General features: G+C 38.1%; 1 protein-coding gene and 1 pseudogene across 2 annotated transcripts in view; one reads left to right on the plus strand and one right to left on the minus strand.

Moving 5' to 3' along the window:
• Window positions 1-1,738: 1,738 nt before the first annotated feature.
• Window positions 1,739-21,673, minus strand: part of Trmt1l (tRNA methyltransferase 1 like) — a 28,479-nt gene continuing 8,544 nt past the window's right edge. For both annotated transcript variants that reach the window (XM_055624463.1, XM_055624464.1), the window contains exons 4-15: window positions 21,279-21,343; window positions 19,266-19,395; window positions 17,613-17,736; window positions 17,110-17,189; window positions 15,517-15,760; window positions 14,823-15,035; window positions 13,177-13,367; window positions 8,122-8,200; window positions 5,901-6,067; window positions 5,003-5,065; window positions 2,283-2,409; window positions 1,739-2,184 (exon numbers count right to left, since the gene is read on the minus strand). In XM_055624463.1, coding sequence (XP_055480438.1) covers window positions 1,932-2,184; window positions 2,283-2,409; window positions 5,003-5,065; window positions 5,901-6,067; window positions 8,122-8,200; window positions 13,177-13,367; window positions 14,823-15,035; window positions 15,517-15,760; window positions 17,110-17,189; window positions 17,613-17,736; window positions 19,266-19,395; window positions 21,279-21,343 — 1,736 coding nt within the window. In that variant the 3' untranslated portion in view covers window positions 1,739-1,931. The remainder of the gene's footprint in view (window positions 2,185-2,282; window positions 2,410-5,002; window positions 5,066-5,900; window positions 6,068-8,121; window positions 8,201-13,176; window positions 13,368-14,822; window positions 15,036-15,516; window positions 15,761-17,109; window positions 17,190-17,612; window positions 17,737-19,265; window positions 19,396-21,278; window positions 21,344-21,673) is intronic.
• Window positions 8,245-8,928, plus strand: LOC129689236 (cytochrome c, somatic-like; annotated as a pseudogene).

Genomic DNA, 21,673 nt, shown 5'->3' on the forward strand with positions numbered 1-21,673 from the left:
TCCAATTAAAAAATGCAGTACAAAGCTAAATAGAGAATTCTCAACATAGGAATATTAGAAGGTGGAGAGACACTTAAAGAAATGCTCGGGCTGGAGAGATGGCTCAGAGGTCAAGAGCACTGGCTGCTCTTCCAGAGGTCCTGAGTTCAATTCCCAGCAACCACATGGTGGCTCACAACCGTCTGAAATGAAATCTGGTGCCCTCTTCTGGCATGCAGGTGTACATGCAAACACACATTGTATACATAATAAATAAATAAATCTTAAAAAAAAAAAAAAGAAATGCTCAATGTCCTTAATTATCCGAGAAATGCATTTTCCTCTTTACTTGTGCTACTTTAATGCTACATTTCCTCTCCTCCTTTCCCCATCACTTCCTGTTATACCCTCTCCCAAGCTTCCCCAACAAACACTTATGGTAAATATGGACTCTGCCCAAAACAGAGTCCTAAATTTTTTATTAATTACACTTTATTCACTTTGTATCCCCCCATAAGCCCCTTCCTCCTCCCCTCCCGATCCCACCCTCCCCCTTCTTCACGCATGCCCCTCCCCAAGTTCACTGAAAGGGGAGGTCCTCTTCTCCTTCGAGTCCTAAATTTTATACCAAGTCTTTTCATCTAAATTCTTTTAAGTGACACAAAAAAATTAATGGAAACAAGGTTTTTTCCTACTCATCTAAAATGTATGCATACCTCAAAAACAAAGCCAACCCAGTCAAATTCCAACCACTGCCCAATTTTGGGAAATGTATTTATTTGATTTCATGAGTGAGTGCTAAGCCCGAATGTGTGTCTGCACCACACGTCTGTCCAGTGCCCTTGGAGGTGAGAAGAGGGCATCAGATTCTCTGGAACTAGTCATTGATGAGCCTTCATGTTGGTGCTGGGAACAGAATCTGGGTCCTCTACAAGAACACCCAATGCTGTAACTGCTGAACCATCCCCAGCTCTGTGCCTCTTTCTTGACATGGCAAGTTTTACTTCTGAGTGGTAGCACAACTAAGCTAATGGGCACTGGTGTATGCATTAACTGAGGCACCTGATGATCACCTAAAATGTCTAATTTATAATAAAATATCAAGCTGGGCAGTGGTGGCACACACTTTTAATCCCAGCATTTGGGAGGCAGAAGCAGGTGGATCTCTGAGTGTCTGAAGCCTCTGTTCTACAAAGTGAACTCCAGGACAGCCAGGGCTACATAGAGAAATCCTGTCTTGGAAAAAGCAAAACAAAGCAAAATATAATAGAATCTCTGTGATTTCATATTGTGGACATGGCAATGACAACAGTTATTTTGACAAAAATCTTACTCTTGAAGTTTAGTCACCTAGAATATCAACTTGTAAAAAATATAGTTCCGTAGCAGGCAAGTACTGAATTTCTCAAAGGCTACAAGGGAAACAATGAAAAGTATGGTTTCTCAAAAGTAGGAAAATATTTTACATTTTACAGCTGTATTTTAAACGAGTCACCTAGAACAACATTTTATACAGGGTCATTTCAGTACATAAAGGCTCCAGCTTTACTTTGTATGTTATATAAAGTAGAAATATCGTAAGAAATGCTAGGCTGAGTATGTGGTGCATGCCTGCATTCCAGCCACCTGAGAGCCTGAGCCTCTAGGTTTACCCATGGTACCAGGAAAAGGGTGACTTTCATAACATGCTCCAATTTCCAAGAGATACATGTGAAAAATTTCTAAATTACTGAACAGCAGTGTAAACCCAGGCAGAAACTTGGTTTCATCATGAAATATTTTTATTAAATTTTTTTCTTTAAAATAATAAAAACTTAAAAAGCAAAGCTCTCACACCAGCCAAGTCAGAAAAAGCCAATTTTCTGGATGAAAACAGTGCTTTTTAAATACAGGTGGGCGGTACACAGCCACCGTGCCATCATACAGATGCTGAGAAGAGTCCCTTTCCGTGTCTACCATCTCCTGCAGCCACTGGCTTCTGCTTTGTCATTCACTGACATTTCAACCCTGTCGGCTACCGTATCATCAGATGTTGATTGCATGTGACCTTCTGATTGTCCTCCAGTGTAAGTGGGGGTGCTGTACTTCAACAGGATGGATTTAAACTGCACCAGAGGGGCATCTGTACGAATACCCATTGGGTCAAAGTGAGTTCGGCTTACTCGAAAGCCTGCTTGGGAAAGACAGCACAGAAACTTTTTTAACCTGCAATAGGGAAACAAAGTTATTAGGCTCTCATGTTTCTACTTACATCACAATGTTATTAAAATATGAAATGAACGTTTGGCCACTGGCTGTCTTACTTTGGCATGTTCATCCCTTTAATGCTGTGTCTGTGGATGTTGTAATAGAAGGGAGGATGTGCAGAGCTGGCGTCACTCTTCTGCTTCTTGGCTACGTTACTGACGGTTTCATTACTTTTTCTCTTCCCTGGAACACGCACACACAGAACAAGCATGTTCTTAAAAATAAATGCAGGTTTAAATGCTCTTAAAATCGTGTTGATTACCAAATTCTCGCTGACCTTCACTCATGTCACCTATCCAGCTGCTGCTTGATGAAGAACTTCCTTCTACCTTAAGCCTCTGCTGTTTGAGCTTCTTGTATGACCCCTGTTTATGAATCCACACAACACCAGTCCAGAGCCTGGCTAAGCTCTGTCCTTTTTCCACAGTGTTGTTTGCAGGGCTTGTGAATGTGTAAATCCTTTCTCCCTAAATTACAATCTAGACTCCTAGAGACAATGTCATTCTTTTCTTTCTCTTTATATCTGACTATTCTACTGTTACATAGTTAGTCCTCAATGAATGTGAAAACAAAAACACCACATATGAAATTCTCAAGGAAAAAAAAAATCTTGGGCTGGAGAGATGGCTCGGGGGGTTAAGAGCACTAGCTCTTCTTCCAAAGGTCCTGAGTTCAATTCCTAGCAACCACATGGTGGCTTATAACCATCTATGGTAAGATCTGCTGCCCTCTTCTGGTGCGTAGGCATACATGCAAGCAGAACACTATATTAATTATAATAATAATATTTAAAAATAAAAGGCATGGTGGCATATACCTTTATTACTAATACTTGGGAGGCAGAGGCAGGAGGATCACTGTGATTTGAAGCCAGCCTGCTCTACAACGTGAGTCCAGGACAGCCAAGACTACACAGAGAAACCCTGTCTCTGAAACAAAAAACAACAAAAATCTTACATCAGCAGTGAAGAGCACTCACCACTCCACAAAGAGATTCAGTTCTTAGCACCCAAACAGTGGCTCATAGCTACTGTTTACTGAGGCTCCAATGGATCAGTGCTTTCCTCTCAGGGTATCTGCACTTACATGTGCACATGACTTCCTCTTAACATGTATGTGATTAAAAATATTTATAAAACAATACCCTTACTTTACTATTGTTCAGAGACTGGGTGAACGACAATACACACAGGCAAGAATTAAAACACATCACAAGTTTCATGAGTGCTGTCACAGACTGATAAAAGTGCAATAAATAGTCTCCTTGCCTATTTCTCAACACCACAGTACTTAGTCTTTACATGTTAAGCGAAATGAGGCAAACAAGTGATGCCAGAAGTGCATCTTTCCAAAAGGTTCACATGAACGCAGCACACAAAGTAACTGAGTCTTCAAATACTAAAAGGAAATTTGACTTGAACTTTCAGACTGTGATAGTATGTATTAGATAGGTCTTACTCTTGTCCAGGCTAGTTTCAAAGCTGTGAGCTCAAGAGTTTCTCCTGCCCAACCTTCCTCATTGCCAGCACTACAGGAATGTGCTGCGGAACCCAGCTAAGTCTTGATTACATGTAGGGATTATCCTCACACGCTTTTTCAATAGGACAAACAACTGACATATGACTAAGGCAAATATAGTGCAGGAAAATGGTATGTGATATGCGAAGATAAGTTATTGCTGAACTGTTTCCTTTCTACAATAATATGCAACAGCAACTGAGAACTCCCAATTAAAATTAAACCAGACAAGTAAAATTGATACTATTACATGAAACCAACATGGCACATAGTGGAAAAAAAATACCCATTTGTAGAACAAATTATAAAATCACCTATGATAAAGAAATCAACACGATACCTTAACACTAACTATTAGAAGCAGCATGTGGATTTTCTTTTTGCCTGTGTTGTACTGATAGTCTTCATATAAACATAAAGGTCTATGGCTATAAAAATAGCCCAGAGATTAGTTCAATTTTCTTAACTTAGATGTAAGAAAAAACTTACAAATTTAAAATGTCTTAAAGCATATTTATGTTTTACTTTCTGTGCTTAACAACACAATGAGGTAGAACAGTGCTCAGAACCAATGTGCAGTACAGGTACAACACACAAGTGCTGCTTTGTCAGTCCTCTACTTGTCAGCACACTGGAGCATTTTCAGGGATTTGCATTCTACCAAATTAGCTGACGGTGCTAAATAGACAGGACTGGTGATTTTATTAATACATATTTTATATTAACACATAAAATTAATACACACTATATTATACATTAATACATATAAAATTAATCTGTAACAGTATATTATTATACATAATTAATATTACAATATATTATATATCAATGCATATATTTATAATACATATAAATTAATATATAATATATAAAATGTGTATATACATACACACACACACAAACTGTTGTTTTGTTGTTTTTCTCAAGACAGGGTTTCTCTGTGTAGCCTTGGCTGTCCTGGAACTCTCTCTGTAGACCAGGCTGGCCTCGAACTCAGAGATCCGACTGCCTCTGCTCTCTGAGTGCTAGGATAAAAGGCATGTGCCACCACTGCCCAGCTAAACCATATACTTTTAACAGGAACTGTAAGTTTTCTTTTCATTGAAGATAAACATATAAGTGAGCAACTCTAATACTACAATATTATAACCTGTAATTACAGGCTTTAGTGCTGTGTATATTTTGTTTTTAAACCTGTATTTATGACACATTTAGAATACACTGATACTTAATAGTACATATTACAATATATACATACCCTGTGTACTGTAAGTATCTATTGTGGTATCATCGGTAGTTTTAATAAATACACCATTTTCTTCTAAAATAAAAACAAATGGGAAACATATTTATAGATGACATTAACAACTTAATGTTTAAATAAAACTGGAATCCTACCTACATTTTTGAACATACAAGAACAGTATTTTTAACTTTTTGTGCTAGCAAGATAGTTCAGCAGGTAAAAGTGCTTGTAATCTGAGTTCAATTCCCAGAACCCATGGAAAGGCAGGACAGACCTGACTGTGTAAGTTGTCCTCCGATCTCCACACATGTGCCTCCACACATGGTAATGCTAATGTTAAAGTAAATTTTAAAAATCTCTTTTAGGCTGAGCATGGTGGCACAAATCTTTAATTCCACCAGCTAAGCTAAGCCAGGTTAAGACCTGTCTTCAAAAGAAAAACAAAGGATATACTTTACGTCTGCAACAGTAACCTCTTTTGATTACTTTTGAAAGCATAAAGACTAGTCTGCACCCTCCCTTCTATCAGCAGCCAGACACACTGATACTGCCTATCTAAGGAGTAAAGACCAGCTTCACTAAGGGATATGTAAACCGATTCTCTGCAGTTCATTAGGTATTACTAAAACCTGTGGCTATGGCACTCCTACAATTACCTATAGTTGTTCTCTAGAGAAGAGTAGAAAGTGGACAGAGGCTTGACAAGAACTGTAGTGTGTGCCCAGCACTTTGGAGGTAAAGGCAGGAAGATCAGGAGTTTATTGCCAACCTGGGCTATAAGCGTCCTTGCCTCCAAAAAAACCAAAAAAAAGTAACAACCAAATTATGATTAGACTCACTATGGAGGATTTACTTAAAGTGTACTATTACATTGCTTATAACATAATGGGTCATCTAACAAGCTAGTCACCTTGCTTGCTGGGATCTGAAGGTACATGCACTGAACACTGACTGTGGGGAGTACACTCTGACTCAAAGATTAACGTCTTTATTAGGGGCTGAATGTCATCCAAACCATGATGAAGAGATTCAAATAGCATTCTTTTGAGGAATCCAGTATTGAAAAGGGAGCTTGACCTGGAAAAGAAAAAGTGTACAGAAAACTGGGCTTGAGAAATGTTTATTTTCTTAGAAAAATTTCCATAATTATACAACTAAAACATATAACAAATTGTAGGATAGAGTATTATTAAAATTCAGAAATTTTTGATTTAGATTTATATACAAGTTCCTCATCCTTTTTATCATGTTAGCTCTGTAAATTAGTAAGATTAGCCAAAACATTTCATTTGCAGAAAATCGACTAGAATTTATTGGCTCTAAGTTGCAGAAGACTAGGGAAAATGGAGTGGGTATCCAGAGAGCACAGTCAAACAGGAAAGACAATGTTGACTGTAAAAGTCTGAAAAACTCTATAAATGCAAACAGAACACAATGCAAAGCGTAAGTTTTTGCAGTGTACACTCAGCCAGTAACAGTTATTCTCCATTTTGTTGCCTATGTAAGGACTATAATTTAAAAATGGTCCAGGGTACTACCACATCTTTAAACCTGGCACTGAGGAGGCAGAGACAAGATCTTTGTGAGTTCAAGGGCCAGCCTAGTCTACACAGGGAGTTTCAGACTAGTTAAGGCTACATAGTGAGGCTGTTTCAAAAAGGCTCAGGGATGAATGCTTCCATTTAAATTGAGCAGCACGTATAGATAACAAAATGTGAATTCCAAGTGTGAAAGCCTGGGCTCTAGCCCTGGCTCTACTTACCAGCTATGGAGGTCACCTAGAGCAATAACGACTGTTTTCTCCTCCTAGGACTGGGGTTTGATCCTAGAGCCTTATGCATGAGAGATAAGTGCTTTAGCACTGAATCTATCTTCAGCCAATTTTTTTTTATGCTCCCTCTTTCCAATAGTTTCCCTGACAGTTTCATTAAGCTGCCCATGTTGGCCTTGAACTCACAGCTGTAGTCCAAAACCTCACTGTAGAGCTAGCCTGGACCTTGTGGTCCTTTTGCCTCAGGAGTAGCTGGATTACTGACTTGTACCATCAGGCCCCGTATCTCCTTCTGATTCTTACATTGCTTATCATGACACTGTAAATAAAACTCACAAACTTGTTATAGGAATGAGACAGCCTGTGTATCATGCTTTGCACAAAGCTTCTTCACTGAGTAGTGGTTATAAAGTAGTAAACATAAATGTTAAATAATGAGAATACTGAAAGGACCACTTAAAAGTTTAAAATGAGCAGTCAATGTGAGATCTGCTGAAGAGAATTTAATGGTTGCATGTGTTGGGACATTAAGGAGAGAATGAAGTGGGAGTGTAACCTAGGCTGACGTTGGGAGGAAAAAGATTCTGGCAGACAGTGGATCTGAGTGAGAAGTCAAAGATTCCTGGCAACATCCTGGCATGGGATTTGGAAAAACTAAGTTCCGGCCCTGACTTGCTAATAATAATTATCATGATTATTATTATTTTGGTCAGATTTAGCAAGCACTTAAAAACACCATCATAATTTCCTTGTTCATAAAATGAGGAAGCTGGCTGGGCTAGATCATCTTGCTGGAGGCAGCAACCTGTTAAGTCTCAATTTTTGTTCTGTAAGCAGTGAGAAGCATCACTGTGTACCAGAAGGTAGGACTAGGTCATTCATGCTCCGGATGTTTGTAAGAGGTAAGCGACTCTGCCTTTAAAATAAAAGATTTATTGTATTTTAAATTATGTATGAGTGTGTGGGTATGTGTATATGAGTACAGGTACCTATGGAGATCAGAAGGGGGCACTGCGTTCCCTGGAGCTGGAGCTCCAGGCCGTTGAGAGTCACCTGATGTAGGTGCAGGGAAGCAATACCCATCCTCTGCAAAAGCAAGGGCTCCTAACTGCTGGGACATCTCTCTTCTCTGAGACACCACTTTTCAAAAACAAATCAAAACAGCTTCTTTCTTACTATTCAGACACAGGTTATTGAGTTTGCAGATTCAGCTTACCTGTCACCCTATTAGCTCTTAAACTATTAGAGATACCTGGAAATACTCAAGTTCACAGGAGAAGGGGGAGTCATTATCATTTACTCAGACTTCAAAAGTTGACAATCAGTAAATCAAACTTGAACACTGTATCTAGGTACATACCACAGAGGCCCGAGTTCTATTGCTGTCTTCCCAGGCATGCTCCCATGACAATTACAAGGCAGCTGTCTATATGGGTTTTCTGTAAAAACAAAATATACATACATATCCATATATATAGGATAAATGACAAATGTAAGTGCTATAACTGTTATATTAGTAACTATATTCTGAGGACCTACGATATATCAGGTACTGTGCTAAGAACTTTATATGGATTTGAAAACTTAATCCTTAAAACTCTTTGAAGGTAAGTACTGTTAAAAATCTTAAGAATGGCAGTCATGGTGGTACACATCTTTAATCCCAGCACTTGGGAGGCAGAGGCAGGCGGATCTCTGAGTTTGAGGGCAGCCTGGTTTACAAAGGACAGCTAGGCAGAGGGATAGACAAAGAAACCCTGTCTCAAAAAGAAACAATATGTATTATATATATATATTATATATAATCACTAGGTGGAAATGTTTGCAGTGTTGAGTAGTGGGGAAAGAATTAAAAATTGATGAGGTTGAGAAAGGCAAAATGATTTTTGCTCAGAAGTGTCACCAGTGCCACACTGTGAAAAAGGGAGGCACGTTTAAAGCTGGACCAAATCTTGATGGTCTGTTTGGGCAGAAGCCAGCTCAGGCCACTGGATTCCCCTACAGAGATGCCAAGAGCTGAGGTATCACCTGGAGAGATGATGCTGCTGGAGTGCTGGAGCGTCCCAGAGAGTACATCCCTGGAACAAAAATAGTTTTCACCGGGATTAAGAAAAAGGGAGAAAGAGCAGACCCAGTAAGTTATCTTAAAAAGGTTACTAGTGAGTAATACCACTCCCTTATTTATTACAAAAGAAGTCTCATAGTTTTAATGTATGCCACAATTGAAATCATAAATTAAAATTTAGATCATGAATAGGGGACAGAATATTTTTTGTTGAACAGTTCTGATTTGAGGCAAAGTGGATATGATCTTTAAAAATAGCAATTCCAGGAGCTAGAGAGATGGCTCAGAGGTTTTAAGAGCAAAGGCTGCTCTTCCAGAACCATCTGTAATGGGGTCTGATGCCCTCTACTAACTTTCAGGTATACATGCAGACAGAGCATTCAGATAAATAAATAAATCTCTTAAAAAAACAGCAATTCCAGGGGCTGGAGAGATGGCTTAGTGGTTAAGAGCATTGGCTGCTCTTTCAGAGAACCTGGGTTCAATTCCCAGCACCCACACAGCAGCTTACACCTGTCTATAACTCCAGTTCCAAGAGATCTGATACTGTCTCACCAATGCACAAAAAAATAAAATTAAATTATTTTTTAAAAAAATAGCAATTCCAGCTGGGCAGTGGTGGTGCACACCACTCAGAAAGCAAAGGCAGGCAGATCTCTGAGTTTGAGGCCACCTGGTCTACAGAGCAGAGAAACCCTGTCTCATAAAACAAAACAACAACAAAAACCAAAACAAACAAACAAAAACAAAACAAAACAAAAAAAAGTTCCAGTTCTGTAAATACTATCACTTCCACAAAGCTGGGGATAGTACTTGATAGTACTTTGAATGTTTTTTATACTTACATGACTGGCTATCTTAGTATGTTTAAACACCAGGAAACATCTCTTTACTGTCTCAGAACCAAGCAGGAGCCTTACCTGCATTTCAATTTGTGTCTGTTGGCCTATCACAGGCAGTAGTTAGACATCAGGTTCAGCACTGGCATTTCCTCTGTCAAAGAATGCCACCTTTTACTACTGAAAGGCATTTTAGTGTGGCTTGTGTATGATGTAAAGTAAAGAGTATTTAATAGTTAAAAACAAAAACAAACCAGGAACCAACCACTCGGTGGGCAACAGTGCTTGCTACTCAATCATGAGGACCTGAGTTTGAATCCCTGGCACTCAAGTTAATAGCTGAACAAGGACACACACAGCACCCAGAAGCCCAGCACTGTGAGGTGGCAGGCAGGAGGATTGGTGAGGCTTGACAGCTGTCGGCTGAGTCCCAGGTTCAAGGAGAGCCTGTCTCACAGGAAAAATGAACTGGGATGCCCATGTGATGCTTTTAGTCCCAGTATTTGGCAGAGTCAGATGCAATAGATCTCTGGGTGGAGGCCAGCCTGTGCTACACACAGGCTTTCAAAACTCAAACAAATAAGAACACCCAAAAGGAGCCTTCCACCACCAAATTAGGCTTTCTGTATAATGTTCACCTCAGAACTGATCAGTAGATCATACTAGCGAGCATTTAGGAAAAAAAAAAAATGGAATAGGGCTGGATACGCACATACACACGCACACTCAAAAAACAGATACACTAAAAAAACCCTCAATCACACAGATTACAGGATTAAATCTTAAGAGATTAGATTTAAATGGCTTTTTAGAGGCATAAATGATACTTTTAATTATAATAATACATAATATAACAAAAAATCCACATAATTTTTATATTTCAAAATTAGCTTACTGAGATATAATTTCTATGCAACAAAATGTATACATTGTTTATTGAAAAGTAAATGAGTTAAATGTGTGTGTGTGTGTGTACACACACACACACACACACACACACACACACACACACATATATATATATACCCATTTAAACAACATCCTAATCAAAATATAGATTTATTTTACATATCTTACAATTTTTTTGTTTTTCAAGACATGGGGGTTTCTCTGTGTAGCCCTGGCTGTCTTGGAACTTGCTCTACAGTCCACGCTGGGCTCGAACTCACATAGATCAGCCTGCCTCTGCCTCCAGAATGCTGGGATTAAAGGCATTTGAGGTAACAGTTGTTTTGCTATATTGGCTTCATTCAGTCAGAAGAATATAGGCTAGAAGAATCTAATTCAGTTTAGAGACCAATGAGTGGCTGATACAACAGAAAAGAAACTATTATTAGTTTCTAAAATAATATGATAGTCTATCGTAGAACTTTAAAGTTCACTAAAGAATAATAAACTTATTTATTTATTCATGCTAGTGGTGCTTGGGAGTTGAACCAGGACCTCACCCATGTTAGGTTAATGCTCTTGTACTACTGAGCTACACCATGAGCCCTCAAAAATAGCCCTTTCAAAAATTACATTAGAACTTCAAGAGGGAAAAAAAAGCCAGGAATTGTACACATGCCTTTAATTCCAGGGAAAGACAGGAGGATCTCTATGAGTTCAAGGCCAGTGTGGTCTACAAGTTTCAGGACAGCCAGGGCTGTTACACAAAGAAAGAACAACAATCAAAAAAATTAGACCCTCTCACCAGGCATGGTGATGCATGACTTCAGGCCAGCCTGGTCTACACAGTGAGTTCTAGGACAGCCAGAGCTACAACAGTGAGACCCTATCTTGAAAACTCAAAAAGACTTCTTGAACTAAATTTTCCTTATTCCAGGTTATCTGTAGGTTGACCACTGCCTTTTTTTGGAATAGCTTGATGAAATAAACCACTTCTAGTCTATATAATAGTATTATTTTGTTACTCAACAAAATTAGTGGCTGGGTAGAGAAGCTCAATTGGTTAACTGCCTGGCTGGCTTTCATCCCTAGTATAATAAAATAATGGGTGGGGATGTGGTTCAGTTGGTGGAGTGCTAACCTAGCACACAAAGCCCTAGGTTTGATGCGAAGCACCCCACAAAGCAGGCCCGGGAGCATACCTATAATCTAAGCATTGGGAGGTGGAGGCAGGAAGGCCTCTACCAGCTCAAAGCCAAGGCCAGTAAGATGTCTCAGAGAGTAAAGGTGCTTGCCACCTTAGTGACAAGCCTGATGACGAGTGTTTGGACCCTCGGACTCACATGGCTTGAGGAAAGAACTGACTCCTATAGGTTGCATTCTGATCTTCTCATGCATGCCTTGGCAAACTCTCTCACACACACAATAAATAAATAAAAGCAATTAAAAGAAAACTAAAAAAAGTTCAAGGTCACCATTGGCTGGGATATATGATATACACTGTCAAAAAGCTAAAAAGCATCAATTGGTGTCATAGAGGTGTATGAATAGACACCAAAAACAGAAAATCCAGAAACAAAATGTGGGCTTAGTACAAGACAAAGTATGTACTGTCTTCTAGTCGGGAAGTGCTGGCCTAGTCAATAAAACCTAACCTCCCTGGAAGTACCTAGGAATAGTAATTTCCTTACAAACAAAAGCCAGAATATAGGTAACTTTAACATTAGCAACAAACAAACATCCCCCCCAAAAAAAACCCAAAACCTAAATTAAAAACAAACAAAACAGAAACAAAAACAAAGCAAATTGAAGCATAGGAAAAAACAAAACAATCTTACAATTTATACAGAAAGGGGTAAACAACTTTAATTTGTAGAGAGCTCTTAAAAATTCACATCCGAGATCCGAAGAGATACTTCAACAGAGCACTGGTTGCTCTTCCAGATCATCTGGGTTTGATTCCCAGCACCCACAGCTGGGAATCACCCACACCACACTCATAATTGTCTGTTACTCTAGTTCCAGGAGACCCAATGCCCTTTTCTGGCCTCTGTGGATACCAGGCACATATCAAAATATTTATGCAGACAAACCCCCTATATACATTAAGAAAATTCACATTAAAAAAAATACCAAGAACTTAATAGACAAACAGTGGGCAAGACTGTTGCTGTGTCCCAAGAAAACAAACAAACAGTTTCCTACCAGCATGAGCTGTAGTTTTCCCTGTTCATCCTAAGGCCTGGCATACAGCAAGGACATAATGAATATTTACTGAATGATCTTTCCTGTGTGTCCCAAGGCCTGACACACAGCAGGGACTCAATGAATGAATTTTATAACTGGTAGCATTTAACTAGAAATGTGAAAATAGTTTTTATAAAATTAATAATTTATAATAGTCTAGATACATAGATGATCTGACTTATGTTCCTAAAATTAACTGATAGTGGAAAAACTATGTTATCTCCAGGTGTCTCAATAAAGGACAGGGCAAGGGTGCTTCAGTTCTACACCAGCTGTGTTTAAAAGCACAGCGCAGTATGGATAATGAGGGACACGATGAAGATTCATTTACTGAAGGCTGATAGGAAATATGCAGGCCAGGGGAATTGCATTTTACCTTCTACCATATTACCATCCTTCTGAAAAATCCTTTCTTCACACCACTGGCAGTGGATCAGGTACTGGACTTTCTTGGCAGTCTCATCTGCTGAAGTAGGCCCTCTTAAGACTCTCACCACCACCAACACAAAGTGTTCCAGAGCCACTGCAAATAGCACTTCTATACCTTTATTGCACCGTGCTGCAGCTCTGTTGAAAAAAAAAAAAGCATCACAAACTATTTTGACAGCTTATCATTTCCTTTGTACAGCACTGTATTGATAGCACTAACAAAAGATCATTACCATGACTTTCATACACATTAAAGTACAGGGAACACAGTTGTTAGGCAAAGTCTTCAGTCTCTAGACACTTCTTAGGAAAAGAGGACTATAATCTCTGGTTTTCAGCATGACTGTTTTCTGTAATCGTGATTATTAGTCTGAATTTAATCTGTTTTTTTCCTTAAAAAAAGCATCTTCCAAACCACATATATTTATTTAATACTGACCATATTCAGCTAGTTTCTGAATATGTCCTGAAGAACAGTCAAAGCTCTTTCTTCCTTTGGATTAAGTGCTACAAGGTACACCATTTCCAAAACTGCTCTAATGAATGCTTTGCGTACACATAGCAAGCATCATGTGTAAATTCTGTTTCAGGACTGTTGCTGAGGACCTATGAAGACTAATAACCATGTAATCACACGGAGGTAAGAGTCTCCCTCCAAGTGCTGCAGAGCCTTGCTGGGTTAGCAAGTGGATGGGCTTGTCATCCATTATCAGCACTCTCCCTGTCAAACTGCATATTAAGTTATTCTTGTAGGCGCTGGAAGGATGGTTCAGCCGCTAAGAGTGTTTGCTGCTCTTCAGAAAACTGGGGATCACTTCTCACCATGCACGCAACGGTAGCTCACAACTGTCTGTAACTCTAGTTCCAGAGGATCTGATGCCCTCTTCTGACCCTTGAACATTCCTGCATGAATGTGCCCATGAATATGACATACACACTTACACACACACACTCTAAGTCAATACTAAAAAAGTATTTTCTTGTAGCATAAAATTCTGTGCACAGTAGATAACAGACTTCCTTCATTTCCATAGCTCTGAAATCCTAGGGAGACACATAAAGATCTTCCATTTTTACAAGGTCATTTTCAGAATCAAGTTAGAAGCCATCATTTTATTCAGACTATATGAGGATGAAATGGTCTTTCAAATAGCTTATAAATCTAAAAACAAAGCTTGTTTTTCCTTTTTATGTTGCTATCTCTTCTCTATTCCTATAAATAAAGTTCTGACAAAACAAAAATAATAAGCCATCAAAACGGCTCAGTGGGTAAAGGTGCTTGCTGCCAAGCCTGATAACTGATTTGATCTCCAGAACCCACAATGGTAGGAGAGAACCAATTATTTCAAGATGAACTCCACACATGAACCTACACAAATACACACAAATAAATGAATGTATGTTAAAAAAAAAAAAAGAAAAAAAAATCCCATAAAATTAAAGCCACTACATCAAATTAAAATTACATATAAAGGATGTAGAATTAAAAAATTAATGCATATTTTGAAGAATAAGCACTCATTCACAGTATTAGCTTTTCAAAATCATGAGTCACAGTAAAACATAGTAGATGCACCATTGGCAATTTGGTACCTTGCCACTGCAGCTACGACAATTCTGGCTGCTAGCTCCTTGTAATACTCTGTTCGGACAATGTTACATCCATAGTGTCGCCGGGCAACATGCTGTGCCTTGGCATATAAGGAACTGATATCTGTAGAAGTCACTGATACTATGCCAAGGTTTCTTACGTTTCTGAATGCAGAGTCTAGGTAGTTCACTGATGTTCCAAAAGGATCTAGGTGTCTACAATCAAAACGAAAATACACACATCTAAGTTTGCATTAGTAATCCACATTATACCAGTATTATTTCTAAAGATAAAATTTCATGGATTCAAAAGTTTGCAAGGCAGGTGTGATGGCAACACACCTGTAATCCCAGCCCTCAAGAGATGGAGGCAGGAGAGTTTCCAGTTTGAGGCCAGCCTGGGCTAAAGGCTTACTGTCTCATACAATTGAGAGAGAAAAAAAAGTACATTGAACATCTATTAATTAGGTTTTAAAAGTAAGTAACAAAATAATCTAGGACATGTAAAACACATGGAAATAACTTAGCCTAAGATCAAAAGTTCATTCCCAGGAAGTCTGAAGTTTTTCTTATTGGATATTTCAGGCCAAGGCCAAAAACCTGTATTAAAATAAACCACCACAAATGTCTTTTATTTTAAAGCGCCCACCTCCAGGGGATCTGTTAAGTGTATATCTGACAAATCTTTTTCACTTACATGAAATCAAAAGATCTCAGGTGCATCAGCACATTGGCATCCATCCTGGTCACCTGGATGCCCCCCAGAGTGCCATCTTCTTCAAGGGCATCACCCTCCTTCTTTTCTTCCCGCTCTACCACCACTTTCAATTTGTTTAAGTGGCAGTTTTTCTGAATCAAAGTCACCGAGTTTTCATTCAAGTCATTAATTGTAACTTTGACCGCATTTCCAAGGTGTTTTGCCCACTGTAATCCCATTATTCCTTGGGAGAAACAGGGAAGAAGATGAATCTTTAAGTTAAAAAGTTTAATATTAATGACCAAAAAAGTGTTTTATAAGCAACACACACACACACACACACACACTCTCTCTCTCTCTCTCTCTCTCTCTCTCTCTCTCTCTCTCTTTCACTTATACGCTCACAATGATAGGAGACCATATTAAGAAGAGACTTGGCTGGGCATGGTGGTGCATGCTTTTAATTCTGGGCAGAGGCAGGTAGAATTCACAATCAGTGGGTTCGAGGCCATCCTGGTGTACATAGTGAGTTCCAGGTCAGCCAAGGCCACACAGTAAGACTCTGTCTCAAAAGAACACAACAACAAAAAAAGAAGAGCCTTAGACTTGAAACAATGGAAAGACATACTCTTTGGATTCTGATTTGAATTTTTTAAAATGTTTAAGTATCTAAGTAATTGTTGATATTAATGAATTCAGTCTTTATTTTCTAGGTATAATAATGCTACTATATCTTCACCTGAAAGAAAAAGAGCCTTACAGCTATTGAGGAACAGTCCTATAATCTCAGCATGTGGAAGCTAAGGCAGGAGGATCAGGAGATCAAGGAGTTGAATTCAGCCAAACATTGATACCTTGCCTGAGGTGGTGGGGGTTAAACCTTATATTTTAAGTAATCCAACAAATATGCACATAAAATAATATGTCCAGGATTTGTTTTAAATTAATGGGACTAAAGAGACTAATGAAAAGTGATCTGTGGAGATATTGATAAAATGAGACTGAGCATGACTGAATTATTTTTGAAATGACATATAAGAATCAATTCATTACACTCTTTTAAATAGAATCTTCTTGAAAAATATCATTAAAAAGCTGGAAAAAGCTTACCTTGAATCTTAAATTTTTTCTTTACGTGAAAACCTTAAAACCTTTTATCTTTTTAGATCTTCCTTTCTTTTTTCTTTTTTTTTTTTTGTTGGTTTTTCCAGACAGGGTTTCTCTATGTAGCTCTGGCTGTCCTGGAACTCACTATGCAAACAAAGCTGACCTTGGACTCAGAGAGATCCACCTGCCTTTGACTCCTAAGTGCTAGGATTAAAAGTGTCCACCACCATGTGCAGCTCATGAAAACATTTTGCTAGACATCATATCCATATAAGTTTCCTTTTTAAAAAATGACATTATGTAGGGGCTGGAGAGATGGATTATAAGTTATGAGCACTGGCTGCTCTTCCAGAGGACCTGGGCTGGAGTCCTAGCACCTGGCCTCTCAAGGTACTGCATGGATTTGATACAAAAACATCCATGCAGGTAAAATAAACAACAAAAAAAAAAACGTAAAAAAAATACACAATTATTATTTTTACTTACCAGTGGCTCCAAAGGCATCTAAACACTCCAAAGGTTTTCGTTCCTTAGCCAAAGCAGCCAATGTACAGAATATTATCTGACTAGAAAGAAGGAATAATATGAAGTAACTTTGCTGTACCATGGTTTCATCTTTGTGGAATTCTGAACACCTCATACCTACCTAATATACATTCCCAAATTAATACTTCAAAACCTGTAAGTTTTGTTAAGTTAAACTATGAATCTAACTGAATTTTATTTAACAAGCACTCATTTATTTAATAAAACTCATCTACCAGTCTGTTCAGGTTTAATTACATAAAGTTGGGTCTATTTTAGTCTTTGACTGAAAAACTGGGTTGGTAGAAAAAAGAAATATTTTGAGAAAATGTTAAAATTGATGACTTTAATCTTAATACACACGACACAGAGGTTAAAAGAAGTACTAAAACTCTGTCTTGAGATCACCCTCTCCCCCAAAACAAGATGTACTAAAAATTCTATCAGTATTTTCAATGTCTTACCGATTTAGTTTCATTTTGGGATTAAAATATGAATCTGTTTTCTGAGGTATTGAGTAGTTAGGAAAAACTTGTATATCTGTGTCTGCCTCCTTCAAAATTTCATTAGATGATTTGGTAGTAGAAGCTAAAATGGAAAGAAAAAAGATTACTACAAGATAATTGAAAAAATGTTAAATATCCAACATGATCCATTATAAAAAGTAACTTTATATTATTCTGTTCTAAAGCAAGTAGCTTGGTAGCTATAAAATAAAAAGAAAAGAAAGCCATAGAACAAATTTATTTCACTGTCTGTGGAAAGTGCCTAGGTAAGAATTTGGTGAATGCAGGGAAGTTTATTCACTTAAAATTCTGACTGTGTAACACTATTATCAGTATTATAAAATCCAAGAATACCAACAGATAGCACAAAATCCTAAAATATTTTTATGATTCACTAAGTACTACATTATGCTTTCACAGGTTGGCCATGGAGTATCTTGTAATAGTATAAAAATTGAGTATTTGTATGCTTGCTTTCTATTAGTTGGCTGAATAAAAATCTCAGTATTTTCTAAACATATTGAACTTAAGAACACCTTTGGGAGTCAGTTTCCCCTTGCTACCTTGTAGATCCAGGGATGGAACTTCGCTCATAGGCATGCATAGGACTTCTACCCATTAAGCAACCTCATGGGCCTCCCTTTCCCATAATTATAATTTTAAACTAAACAATGCATTCAAATGGCTATTAAGTAATGACAAGAACATTTTATATTTAGTATACATTATAATCCTTTAGCTATAACATCAAATGGAATACTGATGTGCATATGTATTAAATATTCAAAAAATGAGACATATGTAATTTGGAAAAATAATTACATCCTTTGGTTGTCCTTTTTTGGCCAATGTTATATTTAGGACATTAAGTGAGAACCATAGTTCCTTTGATAACAGCAACAAAAGTAAGCTTTTCTATTGTTGTGCACCCTTCTACACTCGCTGCACAGGCATGCCTTACATCTCAGAGTATCAGCTTTTGCAAATGATGCCCTGTGAGAAAATGAAATGGATACTCTTGGCCCTAAAGGCTAACTTCATTATCATTTTACATTCATATTTTTCATCCCTCAGAATAAAGGTCTTTATTTTGGGCATCCCTTTCCCACCATAAGTATGACAGTTATTGCTATAAAAGTCCTATGACTAGTTCTATATATGCCTATAATTCTATAATTTTTCATTATTTTCATTCTAAACTCATTAACATGCCTATTTGCAGTTTTTACAACATTTATTAATATTTGTTGAAGATAGTTGAATGTTTTTGGAAACCTCATAGAAAGAGAAAAACATGGGGCTGGACAGATGGCTCAGAGGTTAAGACCACTGGCTGCTCTTCCAGAGGTGCTGAATTCAGTTCCCTGCAACCACATGGTGGCTCACAACCATCTGTAGTGATATCTGGTGCTCTCTTCTGGCCTGCAGGTGTACATGCAGATAGACACTGTATTCATAATAAATAAATAATTTTGTTTTAAAAAAAGAAAAAATGTGAAGTAATGGATTACTTGTCAAATTATTTAGTCAAATCAGTATGTTTTAATTACTTATTGTCTAAAAAAAATAAAGGCCTAATTATTAATATGTTAACAAGACTGCTTAACTTACCAGCAATATATCTGGATTTAGTTTCTCCTTTATTCACATGGCGCGTAACATGTCCTAGCATGTCAGTCCTTCTGGTGATTGTTGCTGAACAAATGATGCAATGATAATGGGCACCCAATTTACTGGATATCTATCAAATGGATTATTTCATTTAAACAGGTTACTAAGGCAATGAAATGCAAGTTTCAAGCTGCAATATGTTAGTGACTACTGGATTTAATAGTATAAAAGGTGGTGTTTATTTCTGGATGTAACTTTGAAAGGATAACTTCGTCAGTGATACGCTTTGTTACAGCAGGCCAGAAATTAGCTTTTCTAGTTTTTCCATTAATTCTAATCAGTAAACCAATACACTGTTATTTTATATAAGCTACACCTATACTGGGATGATGCTAACAGTGCTGTTGCTGCTCATTTTAGCTGGCTTTCTTAGAAAATAAGACCTGATCTGAAGCATTTGTAGACTTCTTGATATAACTACTTTACTAACACTCAGTTTCAAGATATGCCATGACATAGCTGGGCATGATGGTGTATGCCTTTAATCCCAGCATTCAGGGAGGCAGAGGCAAGCGAATGGATCTCTGTGTAGCTTCTGGCTGTGCAAGAATGAGGAACCGAGCCTGGATCCCTGGCACCTACATGAAAAGCCAGCTCTGCTGGTGTGTTACTAGAACCCCAGTACTGGAGAGGTAGAGACAGATCCTTAGCGATAAATGGCTGTCCAGCCTGGCTGAATCATTTAGCTCCAGGCTCAGTAAGAGACTCCATCTCAAAAATAAGGTGGACTATGACTGAGGAAGACATCAATGTCAAACTCTGGCCTCTACACATACACGCAGACACAGAAACATACATATAGTGTTGTGAGCGAGCACATACGCGATCGCGCGTGCGCACGCACACACACACACACACACAGAATTTAACAAACTGCTTTCTGGGTAGCATCACTAAAACAATTTTATATGCTGTATTCCCTGTCAGTCAGACTGATTTTAACAGTAAACATACGCACTTCATCCTGGGCTACAGAGCATGTTCAAGGCCAGGCGTCTCCATATTGAGACACCATCTCAAAAACCAAAAGTCAAACTAAAAAAAACCCCTCTGGTTCTTGAGTGTTAAAGTTAAGCTTTAAAATAACAACAGTGGGAAGGACAACATGAAATTGAAAAATGAAGGTATTTACTAGCTCAGATATCTGAAGGTTCTTCATCAAAATTTATTACCAAAGCAAAAAAATTTTCTATTTAAAATGTTCTTAATTAATAGATAATTTTCATTTTGAGCATAAAAGTAATACATCTAACTGAAATAAAGAACTATAAAATGAGGGCTGGCAAGGTGGCTTAGCAGTTAAAGCCACTAGCTGCAGAACTCAGGTTTGATTCCTATCACCTACATGGTGTCTTCCAACCATCTGTGATTCCAGTTCGAGGGGATCTGATGCCCTCTTCAGACCTCAATGGGCACTGGGCATGGAAGTGGTACACAGACATACAGGCAGAACACCAATACACAGAAAAGAAAATGAAAGAGAAGAGCAACAATATTTTTTCTGTACATTTTATATTAATCCTTCATAATCACCTGAAAGCACTGAGCTAAGGATTTTAAAGTAAACCAGGATGGGCTAAGTTGGTAGCTTGTAGCTACCAACATGTAGCTCAGTTGGTAGAGTACTGGAATATGCACAAAGCCTTGGGCTCAATCCCCAGAACTGTATAACTGGAAGTGATGGCACATGTCTGTCATGGCAGTACTCAGGAAGTAAGGATGGGAGGATCAGGAGTTCAAGGTCAGCCCCAGCTTCACAGTGAATATGATGTCAAGTGTGAGCTATAAAGGATTCTGTCCCAAAAATAAAAACCATACTGTTGCACATGAGTATTTTAATTTTAAATCTAGACTAGATCCTTGACCTTTGGCAAAGGTAATTTTAAAGCAAATAAAAATTGTGCTTTCTTTAAAGTCAACCAACTTAAAAGCAAGAATCTACCCTCTGCTTACCTGTTCTCCAACAATGGTTGGTTTTACTGGCCGACAAGCTAAGTGACAGATGCACATCCTGTAGCCTAGAAAGAAAAAGTTACTACTGTGTTACTACTGTGTTACTACTGTGTTACTACTCATTAAACATCCTATGGACACTGAAAATTATAAATATTTTTAATTTTCTAAAAATAATTAGGATCACCAGGTGTGCTGGCACATGCCTTTAATCCCAGCATTCAGGAAGCAGAGGCAGGTAGGTGAATTTCTGTGAGTTTGAGGCCAGCCTGATCTACATAGTGAGCTCCAGGTCAGCCAGGGCTGGGTAATGAGACCCTGTCTCAAAAAGAAAAAGAAAAAAAAAAAAACAAAACAACAGAATAATTAGGATTATTCTTCTATTTGTAACATAA

Source organism: Psammomys obesus, unplaced genomic scaffold (assembly GCF_907164565.1).
Source record: "Psammomys obesus unplaced genomic scaffold, mPsaObe1.curated_primary_1811, whole genome shotgun sequence".
NCBI classification, from domain to species: Eukaryota; Metazoa; Chordata; class Mammalia; order Rodentia; family Muridae; genus Psammomys; species Psammomys obesus.